General features: G+C 41.0%; 2 protein-coding genes across 3 annotated transcripts; one reads left to right on the forward strand and one right to left on the reverse strand.

Moving 5' to 3' along the window:
* The first annotated feature begins 22 nt into the window (after positions 1-22).
* Positions 23-6,373, forward strand: armh4 (armadillo like helical domain containing 4). Of its 2 annotated transcripts, none has more exons than XM_077553566.1 (8): positions 23-279; positions 1,635-2,132; positions 3,514-3,765; positions 3,946-4,062; positions 4,130-4,264; positions 4,957-4,988; positions 5,067-5,216; positions 5,357-6,373. In XM_077553566.1, exons 2-8 carry the CDS (start codon positions 1,655-1,657, stop codon positions 5,429-5,431), a joined length of 1,239 nt encoding a protein of 412 aa, XP_077409692.1. In that variant the 5' UTR covers positions 23-279; positions 1,635-1,654; the 3' UTR covers positions 5,432-6,373. The 2 variants fall into 2 exon arrangements, with proteins under 2 accessions (XP_077409692.1, XP_077409691.1); XM_077553565.1 differs by having other exon boundaries at positions 34-279; positions 3,511-3,765.
* A 483-nt stretch (positions 6,374-6,856) lies between these two features.
* Positions 6,857-13,902, reverse strand: naa30 (N-alpha-acetyltransferase 30, NatC catalytic subunit). The gene is made up of 4 exons (XM_077553162.1): positions 12,959-13,902; positions 9,964-10,087; positions 9,770-9,825; positions 6,857-9,685 (listed from the first exon to the last, which is right to left on the reverse strand). The coding sequence occupies exons 1-4, from the start codon at positions 13,664-13,666 to the stop codon at positions 9,548-9,550; spliced, it is 1,026 nt and encodes a 341-aa protein (XP_077409288.1). The 5' UTR covers positions 13,667-13,902; the 3' UTR covers positions 6,857-9,547.
* Between the last annotated feature and the right edge of the window lie 495 nt (positions 13,903-14,397).

The raw sequence follows: 14,397 nt of genomic DNA on the forward strand, positions 1-14,397 counted from the left end.
AAAAATATAATTACACCACATAGTAAATACTATAGAACGGTCGTTTCGGTAGGGGAATCAGCATTAAAGCTTATTAACCCCCCCACAAAAAAAAGCGTTTTCCATTATTTGTGGCTAATTTACGGCGTCACTCACTGGTGGGCGCACTTGAGAAGCTGGAACAAAAACAACACCGAACCTCCTTTCCCTCTCTCTCTCTCTCTCCATCCCTCAGCACACGAACCCCACATTCCTGTCTCATCCTTTACATCCTCTGCGATCCATTATGCAATCTGCAAGGTAAATGCACTCGTTTTTTTTGTGTGTCATTCTTTGTGCTTCAGATACCCCAAAAAATGCGCATGGATTTATATTTAACGCGTGTAATGCGATTGGAGTGCAGGTTCCCTAGCGCAGTGTGAAGTTGTTTACTCTGCATACGCGGAGCCGTCAGTTGGGGAAAGGGGCTTTTTTTATTCTGTGTTGTTGTTGTTGACACATTTGAGCTTTTTGTGCTTGGCAACAGTGACTCAGCTCTGATTTGGTAACCATGACACAGCGCATATCTGGGCTTTATCGCGATAAAAACAAAAAAGCCTCTTGCACGTGTTTGGTTGTATTTTGACGACGTTTTACGTTTATTGTCATTGCAAAAGGGGAGAATAGATGCTATTTTTAGGTGTCTTCATTTCCTTCTGTTTGCTCTAAAAGTCGGTGGTAGAATTGGAAGGGGGGAAAAAACACACACACACTTGAAATGCGCTGGCCTCAATATTCAACCTGACACAATTCTAAAGTTTCAGCTCATACGTCACATAAAAGCAAGACTTGCATGCCCAACCTTGGATATGTTATGAAATATATTGTACATGATTTTTAGACCAACATATTGACATTCATTTTTATATATATTTAAAAATAGAAAAACTAAAATAACACAATATGGCTGACATAACAGAGTGGACTCGGAAAGGTGATGAAATTAATAAATATTTGCCATCGATATCTGGCACCCTTCCTGTGTTATCACACACTTTAATACTTTTTTTTTTTCAAAAATAAAAAACAAAACACAAGCAGTAATCGTTTTAGAGGCTATTAAGAGATTTGCTAAAGTTTTTTCCCATGTAATTGTCTTTCTTTTTTTTCCTCACAATTTTGTAACAGCTTCTCTCCGATGTGTGTTTTTTTTTTCAGCCAGCTTTAGCAAAATAACGAAACAGATGCAAAAATAATAAGCCAAAGAAAAAACAAAATCATAATGCTGCTGCTATAAAATATTTTTTTAATCGTTTAATGTACTGATTAGTCCATTGATTTTTTTAGGAACTGTATTAAAATTCATTCGTGATTATTAAACAAAATATGCAACAATACCACTTCAATAACATTTTACCTGTACTTGAAAAAGTAAAAAAAAAATGTGAATACTAAAAAATATACTTTAATTTTTAAATAGCATTTTGAACAGACTTATGAAAGCCTCATAAACTGTAATAAATTATGTCTTGTTTTAAATGTCAATTCTTATTAGTTATTTAGTTCAGTAATTGTTTGGCATACCACTAGAGGGAGCCAGCGAACCACTATTGGCACTCCTACCACAGCTTGGCAATCACTAATGTATCATGAATCTGTTGCTTCTTTATGTTCAGACACTGAGCGCAGACAGAAGATGTTGCCATCTGATGCGCTCCATCGCCTCCTCCTGGCCGGAGTTTACCTGTGCATGTTTGGAAATGCGGTCCAAGACCTCCATAATGAAGCAGTGGGCTCGCTCAGATGGAGATTCTTGAAGACGGCGGTGCAAAACAAGGACAGTCTTGACGCAGAATCTGAGCCTGGAGTGCTAAACAAGTTCTGGAGGACTTTTGACCGAGAGAACATACACAAAACTGTCCTGGAGAGGACACCGAGAGACACTATGGATGACATCAGTGAGACGCTGCAGGAAGACGCCAGGTGGTCTTCCTCCTCCTCCACGCCGGGCTCTCTCCCCACTCGGACCTCCGCTGCGTCGTCGGGGTGGGAACACGAAGGTCCCGCCATGCCCACGCCGCCGGAACCCTTCTTACCCGAGATGGGTGTGGACACCATGCCCAAAGAGGACGGCGTGGACAGCCTGTGGACGGAGGCACCCGGACCCAGTGGAGGTAAGTCCGTCTTCGTCATCCAGTGAATGACTTCAATGAGGAGCGTTTTGTAAGCCGTCTTGAGATGAGGTCACCGTGTTCTAATGTGACCACAAAAATACTAGCGGGGTAAAAAGATTCTATTCGAGAGGCTGAAAAATGCTTTCGGGCATGACATACCTCCATCACTGGAAAACAGATTTGGAAAAAGTATTTTTAATGCTCTACTCAAGTAGAAGTATCGAATAAACTCCTTTAACTTCAAATCCCATTAGAGTGTTGTTATACTGATACCTGCGGAAAAGACATGCTTGTTTAACACTCCCTGCCTGCGGATCAGTATGAGCTGTTTCCCAGACAGGAATAGAAGTTAATTAGAGCGCCGCGGGTCCCTGTCGGGGTTCAAAGCGGAGCGATGGGAAGGCAGACACCATCAAAGGACATCGGCTCGACGTGTCACTTGCCTTTTTTTGTGTGTGTGTGCGCTGTCACTCAGTTTTACAAAAGCATATTAGCATATTAATAATTACACAACTAAGATAACATTTGTAATCTTACGAAGTTTTATATTGTTGAAGAATATGTTAATGTTAAAGATCCAAGTTATAATAAGAAAAAAAAAAAATTGGGGAGGTCTTCTTATCTTAACTCATTCACTGCCATTGACGGCTATAGACGTCAAAAATTCATTTGAATTATTTCTATTAGTTTAACTTTTTTTTTTCCACTTTTATTAACAAGAGTATGAAAACCTAGAAAAAAATATTTACATTTAGAATAGATATACAATTTATGATTAATCGTGAATTAACTATTGAGGTCATGCAACTAATTACAATTTTAAAAATGTAATCGCCTGACACGATTTAAAAAAGGAAAAATTATTAAAATTTAGGGGCGTCAGGCAACTACATTTTTTAAATCGTAATTAATCGCATGACTTCACTAGTTAACGCACGATTAATCACAAATTTTATATCTGTTCTAAATGTACAATAAAAAAAATCGAGGTTTTCATACTCTTGTTAACAAAAGTGGGGAAAAAAAGTAAACTAATAGAAATAGTTCAAATTAATTTTTGACGTCTATAGCCGTCAATGGCAGTGAATGAGTTAATGCTAACAAACAATGAAAAAAAACATTAAAATGTTAACAGTTTGGATTGATAGCTGCAGTTTTAGAAATTATAGATACTCACATAGGCATATATATTTTTTATCTTCTACAAAAAAAATATAAATATTATAGCATCTCTGAGTGACCAAAATGGACACATCATTCCCCTCTAAGAAAAAAAGATTCAATAATGTCAAAAACTATACATACCATAACTAACTAAACTGTATTATTATTATTATAGATATTAGTAAATATTATGACAATAAATTGTTTCCCACAGCAGACACGGCGGCGCCGCCATCCCAAGACGACACCACGGAGGGCACCATGTCGTCCGAGTCACTGCCTCTCATCTTTGAGCCTTTGGAAGAATCCGCGGCTCAGCTTCCGCCTGCCGTCATGGCAACCGCCGTCACGCCGCCGCCGTCGGAGGCAGACTCGGAGCAACCGGTCGCCACGGAGACGGACAAGCCTCCACGCACAGCGCCCATGACGACGCCTGATGGCCAGTCGCCGGAAGCCGGCGGCCAATCAGGTCGGTTGGGGACAAATTAAAAAGAGATTTCAAAATGGCTGCTTCGAAACAAAATGGCGGAATTTGTGTTCAACTTCCAGCATGGACCGAGCTCTGTGTTGATAGGTGGGAATGTTGGGGGGGGTTACTTTTTCAAAATTTGACCCCGCACCCCCTCATCCTCTGTTTTATGACATTTAGGCAACACACAGACGTCAGAACTCACCGACACCGCGCAAGCTTCCACCCCGGTTACCACGGCAACCTATCCACCTGTGCCGCAATCCCAGTCGGGCTTAGAAGAGACAGACTCCGAGGGTAAAGCCTAACTTTGCATTTTGAGCTAGCGGTGGTTGAAAAGTGACTTAACTTGCTTGCTTTTCAGACGATGGTGAGAATTCCGAGGAATCGCTGGAGGATGAGGAGAGCGAAGAGGACCCGACGGAGACGTCCTGGACTCAGCCGCCTTACAGCCTCGTCCCTCCGCCTCCTGTCTGGGTGCAACGCAACCAGGGCCTGAGTATGAAACAGCGCCGACACTTTGGGAGGGGATGACAGTTTTGTTAGTGTCAAGAAAATGTTCAAATTGTCTTTTTTGTGTCAACATTTTTAACTCATTCACTGCCATTGGCGGCTATAGACGCCAAAAATTCTTTTAATCTATTTCTATTAGTAAAAAAACTTTTCCCCACTTTTGCTAACAAGAGTATGAAAACCTAGAAAAAAAAATTTGGTAAATTTAAAACTATAAAATGTGTGATTAATGAACTAGTGAAGTCATGTGATTAATTACAATTACAATTTTTAATCGCCTGACGGGCCTAATTAAAAAATATAAATGAAAAATAAGGGGCGTTTAATCGTAATTAATCGCATAATTTTATATCTCTTATAAATGTACAATAAAAAAAATCGAGGTTTTCATAAAAAATGAAATGGAAAAAAAATGTTATACTAATAGAAATAGTTGACATGAATTTTTGACGTCTATAGTCGTCAATGGCAGTGAATGAGTTAAGTAAAAACTGTGATGTCATTATTAGTCGACAGCAAGTGTCAAAATGGCCGCCCCCTGAGATGGATAAAAACGGGTGATTTTGCGGCTTTTTTTTTTTTTTGCAATATTCATCAAAATGCCGTGTTCAGATTGGAGATATATTATTGTGAGGTTTTAGGGTCGACTTCCAATTTAATAAGGACTCTTCCTTGCAGTGCGTAGCTGGGTGGCGATGATCCGAGAAAAGGTGAGACTAAACCCGACCGGCTTTATCCGTCATTGCCTTTCTTTTTTTGCGACCTATTGTGTCTACCCCACGGTGCAGGCGGGCTACGTGTCGGGTATGTTGGCCCCGGTGGCCATCGGCATGGTAGGGGCCCTTCTGCTGGTGGGCGTCCTCTATAGCGTCAGGAGGATCCAGCGGAGGAGGCGGAACAGCTTCAAGCGCCAGCGCAGGAAGGTCCGACCCGCGGAGGTTAGTACGCAAATGTTATTACCTCCGCCAAGGATGTGATGTTAAAAAAGCATTATCCTGCTACTAATCAATCATCTAACGACAAGTACATCATTTTGACGGAGGTAGTGACGAATTGTTATGAATTCTGTTACCCGTAGCAACCAGGCGAGACATGCACCGGCCGACAGGATCAGGCCATGCTGCTGGCAGACAGCTCAGAGGACGAGTTCTGACCCAAAAGACTGAACCAATCAATGTCGCCATGACAACAGCATCCATATACCATCACCTCAGACAGCTTTATCTCCCCGGACAATCTCGTGTGGAAACTTGTTCAATGTTAAAAAAAAAAAAAAAAAAAAAGGCTCTGTGTGGTCATGTGATGCACATTTCACTATAGTGTACCAAGAAAGAATAAATGAAAAGTTAGACAATGTAAATATAGTACAGTGTTTGTACGTGTTAGTGTAAATACAAATTTGTTTCATATCACCTTTACTTTTAAGTAATAGGGCCAAAAAAGAGCAAAATATGATGCCAATGTATAGCAATTATGTTGTTAGCGTAGCGAAACAGCTAGCAAGCGGCACGCTCTCACTAAGAACTGTACTTGGGATTAAATTGTTTAAAAATATATATATTTACCACCAGTTGCATTATTCAATTTGGAACAGAACCATGCTAGCTGTTTACACATTATGTGAAGCTAGCTAAGATGCTAAGAGGACTGATTTCTTTAAAAAAACAAAAACAAAACAATGCATTGATGTGGGGGGTGGGGGCGAGCTTGCTGCCTGGGTGCTTTGTATGCTAATTATGTTGCTAGCATCACAACTAGCCTAGCTCTGTTCAAATACAGCACAATTTGTTGCAGTTCAGAAAACTTTTTGATTTTAGCTTTAACACATGGCTACTTTAAACTGTATTTTTTAAATTGTTAACGACATTTAGAAACATTAGTAGTTTACGATTATATGACCTTTGGAACACATTCTCCGTTTTATTCGTTTGCTAAGATGCTAACAGTGCTAGCTTCATCAAACCAAGTTAGCATCTAAATTTAAACAATTTATTTGTATCTTTTCATTCACACTGTTTGCATCCATTTATGGATTAACCGTTTCAAATGTAGCACAGAACACAAAACAATAGACTAGGATATATATATATACATATATATATATATATATATATATATATACATATATATATATATATATATATATATATATATATATATATATATATATATATATATACACTTTTTTTTTTGTGGCGTTGTTTATCAGGTCTTGTTTTTTCAGTAAATAAAACGTCACTTCAATTTCAACAATTTGGGAGAGATTGGGAGTTTGTTTACACTTGAAAGCTCATTCAGTCAATATATAGTCATGGGACATCATTAGATACACCCACGCTTTATCTAATGATATTCAATACATGAGCTAACGTTTTTGGATCATTGGATCTTATTTGATTGTTCTGTTTCTCGTCTGTTCATTGTTGAACTGCAGGTGTTAATGCAATAATACTGTTTTAGGGTATATATGTTAAAAAAGAAAGATTATTTACCTTTTGTGTTTTCTCAATATAAAAGAATTTCAGAAAATCTAATGTTGTGCGACTCGTGTTCAAAAACAAGTGAGACCAGTCCGCTGTACAGCATTAAAAAAATCAAATAATTTATTTCTGTGTTCTTTTTTGTTTGTTGTCTCTCTCTTCTCCACATTAAATAAAAGCTATCAGACATTTTCCAGATCCAAATCAACGAGGGGCGGGCGTATGCCGAGGAAGAAGAAGAAGAAAAAAAGGCGGGGTGGGGTGATTGGCAAAACAATTTTGACATGCAGAGAAACAACAGCAAAGATTTTTGCCTTTTTTTCAACACAGCGTGAATGGCGGAGGATCATTTTGTGTGGTCCATAGATGGCACCAGTGAGGACAATGGACTTCCAAGTAAGCGGGGTGGCTCATCATTTTCGTTTCTTTAAATGATAAAGACGACAAAGCCCTTCAGTCGGATAAGCTCAGGCTGTAATGCCCTTTAAAAAAGAAAAAGAAAAAAGACGACGGCACTGCCTGGTTCACAGCATTATGACATGTGAGGGAATAGTCGCGCGCTTCAATGGATCTTTTTTTGTCTAGATCGACGTACGGAAGACGGTTCAAATAGCCCCGTCCCCACGGAAACAACTCCAGGAGCGCAGAAGTAAACATCTAGTCTGGGGAGGGGCAAATGAAGTTTGGAAAAAATAAACAAGTCAACACTGTTCCGCATAGTGACAAAAAAGCCCGCACACGGAGGATCAATTTCCTTGAAAAAAAATAAAAATAATAATTTGTAATTCTGATTTTCTCTCTCTCCCATTGTTCTAACGTCAAATGTGACTTTTGGCAGCATAACGGTGCAATAAAAGCACACAGGGAGGAGTCTATATGCATATTCAGATTAATCGCAAGTTTCCAAGTCAAAACGTTAAGGACAAAGTCTAATTCAGAGGATTCGTTGAGAAAAAAAAAAAGTATTAGCAATACATAGTGTTAACAACTGATGTCTTTGAATGGCCAAACTACACAAGAAAAAAAACATTGAGAAAGCCGTGTCGTTTTATTAATCGAATTTTCAATTCGAATAATTCTCTAGAAATGTTTAACTCTTGGCATTATGCTTTACTGACGAAAACTGCAATCAAATAGAAAACAAACAGTGTAAAGTAAGAAATATGTTAAATTATGCAGTCGCAGCCCGGTAATAATAAAAAATGTTCCACCTTCATTCTCATGAAATTTTGATTTGTTTCTTCCTATTATTGTGACATTTGTCAGAAAATTTGGACTCACTGAACAAATAACAAGGACGACTAAGTCATAATATTATGAGAATGTAGCATTTTACTTTAGTCGGGTGAAATTCAATTTCTTTCTCATATTGAAGTTATTTTCTTAACTGCGACTTGTATTAGTGTTTTCTTTTTTTCAGTGCAGCACTAATTTGCGAGTAAAATTTTATTTAACAATTAAATTGTGTTTTCCTTACGAGTGAAAAAGTTCTACTTTTTGTGTGCGAGCTTTTTTTTTTATAGTAGAAAAAGATCGAAATAAATCCACTGCGAATTCAAAATAAGATGTACACACAATGTCCAAAAAAATGCATCTGACATTTGTTCTTTTTAAGAAAACCACAAAACAAAGCAGTGTGTTGTAAGAAGTGTGGCGTGGTTTCTAAATTTTTGTTTTTCAGCTTTGAAATGAACATAAACAGAAAAATGGTAGCACAGTGTGTAACACGGAACACAGCGGACGAGCTCACCCACATGCCGTTACCTCCGCCAAGGACATTATGTGGTACGTTTGTTCGCTGGAATTGGCCAAACTGACTTAAAGGAACCTTTGTGTAGTGGCCGGGAAACACTACACATTTTGATAAAAATCTAATTATTTTCCTGTCATTTTTGGTAATTTTGCAGCAAATATTGCACACATTTTGATAACAATTTTGCATAGTTGTAATTTGATTCAATTTCTACGAATCATTTGGCCTTGGCGGAGGTCTACGTGCTTATTGCATGTCGTTCTTGTTGGCGTTATCTCCTTTTTGCCAGTGCATTTGAACGTGGGTAAAGCGGCGGGTATTTGTCAGGAAATCAGGGAAAAGGGGTTTTCCAAATTTGGGCTTCACTGGATTTTTATGAACGACAAAGCTTTTCTTAAAAAAAAGAAAGAAAAAAAGTGGAGGTGATATTTGAGGTGCTCGTGGAGTGATTCGGGACACACGCACAATAAAATACGTTTTTGACACAGGCTTCAGTCCTCGGAGGCGCGGGCGGCAGAAACATCACCACCAAGTGGACAAACAGGGAACTGATCAACATGGGGCGCTCAAACACGCACGCACGCACACACAAATGTAGGCAGCCAATGACGCGCACGCATGTATGAACTGTATGCAGTCATGACCCCTGCGAGGATTTTAAAAAAAGAAACACAAAAATAAACTCCACCATTAAGTTTGGGGGTCTTTTAGGCCCCTCGCTTACTTGTTTTTCTTGCGTCCGTGCGTCCTTGCCAAAAGTCTGAAGGTCGAACAACGTCGAGGTCATCACAGAAACCCCCCCCCCCCCCATCTTTTTTCATGACGGGAGAAAAAGGGGTCTTCGTGGAAACATCTGGAGGACAAGAATAGTGTGTGTGTGTGTGTGTGTGTGTGTGTATATGTGCATACTGGTTGCATGTATGCGTGTGTCTGTATGTCAAGAGTGAAATGAGGCAGGCAGGCTTGATCGTCTGCCCCCCACCCACCCCTCCCCTTCTCCTCCTCCCCCTTCCGTCCTCCAAATCGGGCTTCCTCCTCAGCGTAGCCACAGTTTGAGCCTCAGCGCGTCCACGCCGTTCAGGTAGTATCTGAAGAGCCGCTTGTCCCGCACAAAGCCTAAATTCTCGTACAGCTTCAACGCCGACTTGTTGGTGATCTCCGTCTCCAGGACCACCTGCGGGGGAAACCGGCGGGAGATTTTTTTTTGGGGGGCGACGGTATGGAAAAAAATGAATAGATTTTTTGAGGGCGTGATTACCTCGTCGCAGTCGCCCTCCACCATGGCGTAGATGGCCTTCTTCACCAGATTAGTACCTGACAACAAGATGGCGTTAGAGCATGTTAGCGACGCCACTAAAATACAAATTGAGATTAGGAACAGAACTCGATCATAATCCGAGGACTCGCTGTGTGTATTAATAAGCCAAACAAAGAGCGGCTCGTTTTCCTCACCGATGCTTTTCCTTCTGTGTTTGGAGTCGACGGCCAGCATGGCGATGTACCCGCGTCGGAACATCTTCTTGTGCATGTCCAGCTTACACACGATGGCGCCGACGCACTCCTGCTCCACCATGGCCTGCCCAAACACAATCACAAACACGTTCCTGAGGTGGGATGGATTTCCTTGGCAAAGGAGAAGTGCTCACTATCACTGATTTAGACAATATTTGAAAGAAATGGTGATATTGTGTATGTGGAAGAAGTTTTAGATATTTGAGTTCATCTCATAAAAAATGGGAGTGGACTGGGAAACACAACAGGATCACAGCGTGACGTCTTCCCTAGTTCCAGTTCAATTAGACAATAATCCTACACAAAATCAGCATTTTACACAGGTTTTTCCAAAACGGGGGTCCAGGCCCTAATATGTGCCATTTGGGGGACCCTTGGTTAAGTCTGATAAAAATTCTTTTTAATTTGTCACTATTTAATTCTAGCCAGAGTTGAAAGACTGTATCCGCATTTTAACATTGTTTTGCCATGAAATCTAAGACATATGACCCTTTTTGACGTGCTATGATGCTATGAAAAAAAAAAAAAAAAAAAAAAGGCAACTGGCAAACTATTGACCTTTTGTACGTGACGTCACAGCCCTCATGGGAACGCCCCCTCCGGGACGCTGGACGGCAAAAGAGCCACTTGCCTGTAGTGTAACCATTGAATCTCGTATAGCGTAAAGTCCTTTATCTAATCGATTATCTTATAAAATGGTCATATTTTGCTGTGCGGTCGGTTGTACAGACAGACAAAGGAGTAAAATGTTGCTTTTTATCGCATACCTACTGATGAAGACGAACGACGTCGATTGATAGCAGCAATCAACAAAAAAAGAACTGGCAGTCCACAAAGTATTCACGGATTTGCAGCGAACATTTTTTGCGAGGTTAGTAGATACATGTTGATACATTTTACTAGCAAACGTACACTCTGACAAAGATTGTAACAGGTGTCGAATTGCGTGTTTCAAATCACATTAACGAGCCAGACAGTTAGCGTCCACTCCAACTGCACGAACACACAGCTTAGTTTTAAAATGTATCTTCTTCAACAACTATTAAGTGCATTTGATTGTTTAATAATGGGGGATTTCGTCTTTGTGCTTGGGAGTTTTTCACTCTGGAGCCGGCCGGAATCATATTCATGAAATGACTGCATGACGCTGGATGACCTAAAAAATAATTTATAATAACTGCAAAACAGTAATAGCACAACTGAAACTTTTTATGGCACAAACCAATTTAGGACTAAAACGCATCATGACTCGATAGTGTACGGATTTTGCAGCTTGCAGTAGGGCTGCTCAGTTATGAAGAAAATATTAATCACGATTATTTTGGTAATCGCTGAAATTACGATGAGGACAATCATTTGTTTTTTGGTACAAAACAAGACAATGTTTCAAACATAAATATTATTAAGACAAATAATTCTTTGAAACACTATAATTATGCAAGTTCCTTTTGGATGAAACTTAGTTTATTACATTTATTTTAAAATTAAAAAAAAGATGCAAATGTATAAATATAAACAACTCAAAATTAGTATTAATATATATTTTTTAAGATTATGCTGATTTTGTAAATGTGGAGTGTAATAATTTAAATTGTAATTGAATTTCGATTAATAGCACAGCCCTAGCTTGCAACAACAAATAATGTGGCTTTTATGGATGTAAGGGTTGGTGTGAGCGAACAATTTCCCGCAATACTTTTACTGGACCAGTTTGGATGGAGTTGGACACCTTCTTGGAAATGTAGGGGGTCAGAAAAGGGGAGTTGCATCTACGATTGTCTGACTTAAGTGCTCACTAAGCCTGCAGATATGATTGTTTATTAAAATGTTGTGCATCATTCAAATCTCCAGAAACTCAACTTTCGACCGATATATGTGCGTGCCCCTGGCTTGTTCTAATAATGGCAGAGGGCCTAGGGATGGGCCCTTGGAACTACGATTGCAGGGACCATTGTGTACAAAAGGGATGGAAAAATGGCAGCGCTTGTCCAATCGTTTTTTGAAAATAAAAATTTGACCAAAAAAAAGTAATAAGCGTGTTCACCACTAGATGGCAGACATAGCTTAGGAACGCCTGCAACCCCAAGACTGTACTTCTCCACCACAGAACAACAGAGCGGGTCTGGTAAGAAGCCAGGACCAAATTAGTTTTATCAATTTAAAAAGACAACAACAAAAAGAACCGTTGACAGTTAGTTTGAAGTACATGAGATTACTTAATTTGTGTCCTCCAAAAACATGGATATATGGTGACGAAAGTAAGTGGCGGTTTTGTATTTGCAGTCTTTTGCCGTTGAGGAGTGGATCGTTTAGATTTTGCATTTGAGCATCAACATAAAATACTCCATATTTGGTTCAATAAAAAAAACACAGACATATGCAGCACATATTTTCCCTGGTGTACACACAGTGCACAAAAAGTGGCTGTATTCATATGCTTATCACATTTTGCGGCAGGCACACGGCCATGTTGTCAGGGACCAGAGAGCCCACAAGTTTTGACATTGTGGTCAAACTGGTTGTGTCAGAGTTCTCGCAATGACATTACGACTGGCGGGCAAGGAGAAACGTAAAGCTTCTATAAGCTGCCATTAGGGCCACTACTTTCTTCATATTTGAAAATAATACATACAGTCATAACTACTCTTGACACGGAGCTCGAATTCAATGGGAAATAACACATTTTCTTTCCCCTTAGTGTTCCAGTGATGATAAGCTAAAAAGGTCAACAGTAACGATAACCACAGAACAAAAAGTACTAAAGCTCTTGGCAACCACAAAAAAAGCATGTTATGGAAGCAGAACCACTACACATTTAGTATCTAATATTGCCAAAAAGTACTTGACACGTCACTTATGAACTATTGTAGTGTATTGTCTAATTATTGCCGTCATGGAAATGCGGTATGAAGAATGGTGGATTTCTGACACTCACCAGGAAGCAGAGTTGCGGCCAGTTGTGGATGAAGTACCTGTACGTGTATATGGAGTAAGGCTCAGACAAGTCCTTGGTGATAAGTCTCATGATCCACGGCATCTGCAGCTCGGACTCGTAGCGTACATAACAAATGCCGTGGCTGTCCTCCTGCGGCGAGGCGCCCAATTCCAGGTTGGCCAGCTCCTCCGAGGGCGGCTGGGGCTGTTCCGTGTCCCCGGAACTCTCGGAGGCGAGCGGCGCCGCTTGAGTTCTTGTACGGGCCGGCATCCCGTTCATGCTATTGTTAACCAGCGGCGGGTGGCGGCCGTTTTTGGAGCGGGGGCCTTCACGTTGGCAGTGTTCCACGTCGTTGGGGCTGGCCGGGGTCCCGCCGTCGTCGCCGCCGCTGTCACAGTCGTCCACGGACGTTCTCGGATTGTCAAGGTCTCCCCCAGGCTCCTCCACGGGACTACCGGCCAAGCCATTGAGCTGCTGCTGCTCCACGGCTGGCATTTTGAGGTGCAACGCCGGCGGGCTAGCTCGAGTTAGCATGTTTTTCTGTTTCTTCTTGCCCGGCTGCTTGGCTTCAGCGAGCGGCTTCCCCAACGCGGGGTCGTCCCCGGGTCGACGTGGCCCTCCGTCCTCGCCCCCAGCCCCGGGGAAAGGTGGACTTTCAGCCGGGGATGCGGGCAGTGCGCTACTAGGCCCAGGCGGCACTGTGGCCATCCCACCGCATCAAGGTGGCGATCCGCGCTTGGGAAACGTCGGACACAAATTCATTCACGACGCCAAGCAGGGCTACGACAACGCCGCGGGTGCCACTCCGCCGAAAGTGTCGTAAATCCGCGGATTATTGAGGCGAAAAGGGGTTCGCGAGGCGGCGACGTTATTCGCTTGCTTTCTCCTCGAGCTCTCCCTGCTGCCGTAAAGCGCTGTCGCAGCAAAGGCCATTGCAACACTGCCGTACGGTGACGTTTTACGACAGTGCCGTAAAATGCATTGACAGCCACTTTATCCTTCAACGGGTCTTTTGAAAGCGAGTTAAATTTATTTTATGTTATCGAACATTTATAAATAACTTATCAGGAGCTACTGGGTTTATCCCCCACATATCGTGACAATTAATCAGGCTGTCTGAGGATAAAAAAAAAATCCTCTTTGCGCCCCTTTTTATAGAGACTCCCAACATTATTTTTCATTTTGTTCATGTACCCTTTTAATCAAATTACTGGGTTGTTGGGGCCTTTCAGAAAACATCCTGACCTTATTTATTCAGAGCTTTAGTGTTATTTTTTGTTAGTGTCCCAACTACTAGGTCATGACCCCATAAGAAATCGTTTTAAGGGGAAACGTAATAACTGTGGGAACAACCAGGATTTAAAAATAAACCTGTTAAGGTGTAGCATTTTATGATCACTATTAAGTTTGTCATACTGCATGAAGGAGGTTGTCAAGGG

This window comes from Vanacampus margaritifer, chromosome 19 (assembly GCF_051991255.1).
Source record: "Vanacampus margaritifer isolate UIUO_Vmar chromosome 19, RoL_Vmar_1.0, whole genome shotgun sequence".
NCBI classification, from domain to species: domain Eukaryota; kingdom Metazoa; phylum Chordata; class Actinopteri; order Syngnathiformes; family Syngnathidae; genus Vanacampus; species Vanacampus margaritifer.

Coding starts and splice junctions, on each gene's coding strand:
- armh4 (XM_077553565.1), top strand. CDS start 1,655: ATGTTGCCATCTGATGCGCTCCATCGCCTCCTCCTGGCCGGAGTTTAC. Junction 4,063..4,129: donor AGAAGAGACAGACTCCGAGG/GTAAAGCCTAAC, acceptor CTTGCTTTTCAG/ACGATGGTGAGAATTCCGAG. Junction 4,265..4,956: donor GCAACGCAACCAGGGCCTGA/GTATGAAACAGC, acceptor TCTTCCTTGCAG/TGCGTAGCTGGGTGGCGATG.
- naa30 (XM_077553162.1), bottom strand. CDS start 13,666: ATGGCCACAGTGCCGCCTGGGCCTAGTAGCGCACTGCCCGCATCCCCG. Junction 10,088..12,958: donor GGCCGCAACTCTGCTTCCTG/GTGAGTGTCAGA, acceptor GTGTTTGGGCAG/GCCATGGTGGAGCAGGAGTG. Junction 9,686..9,769: donor TGGAGGGCGACTGCGACGAG/GTAATCACGCCC, acceptor TTTCCCCCGCAG/GTGGTCCTGGAGACGGAGAT.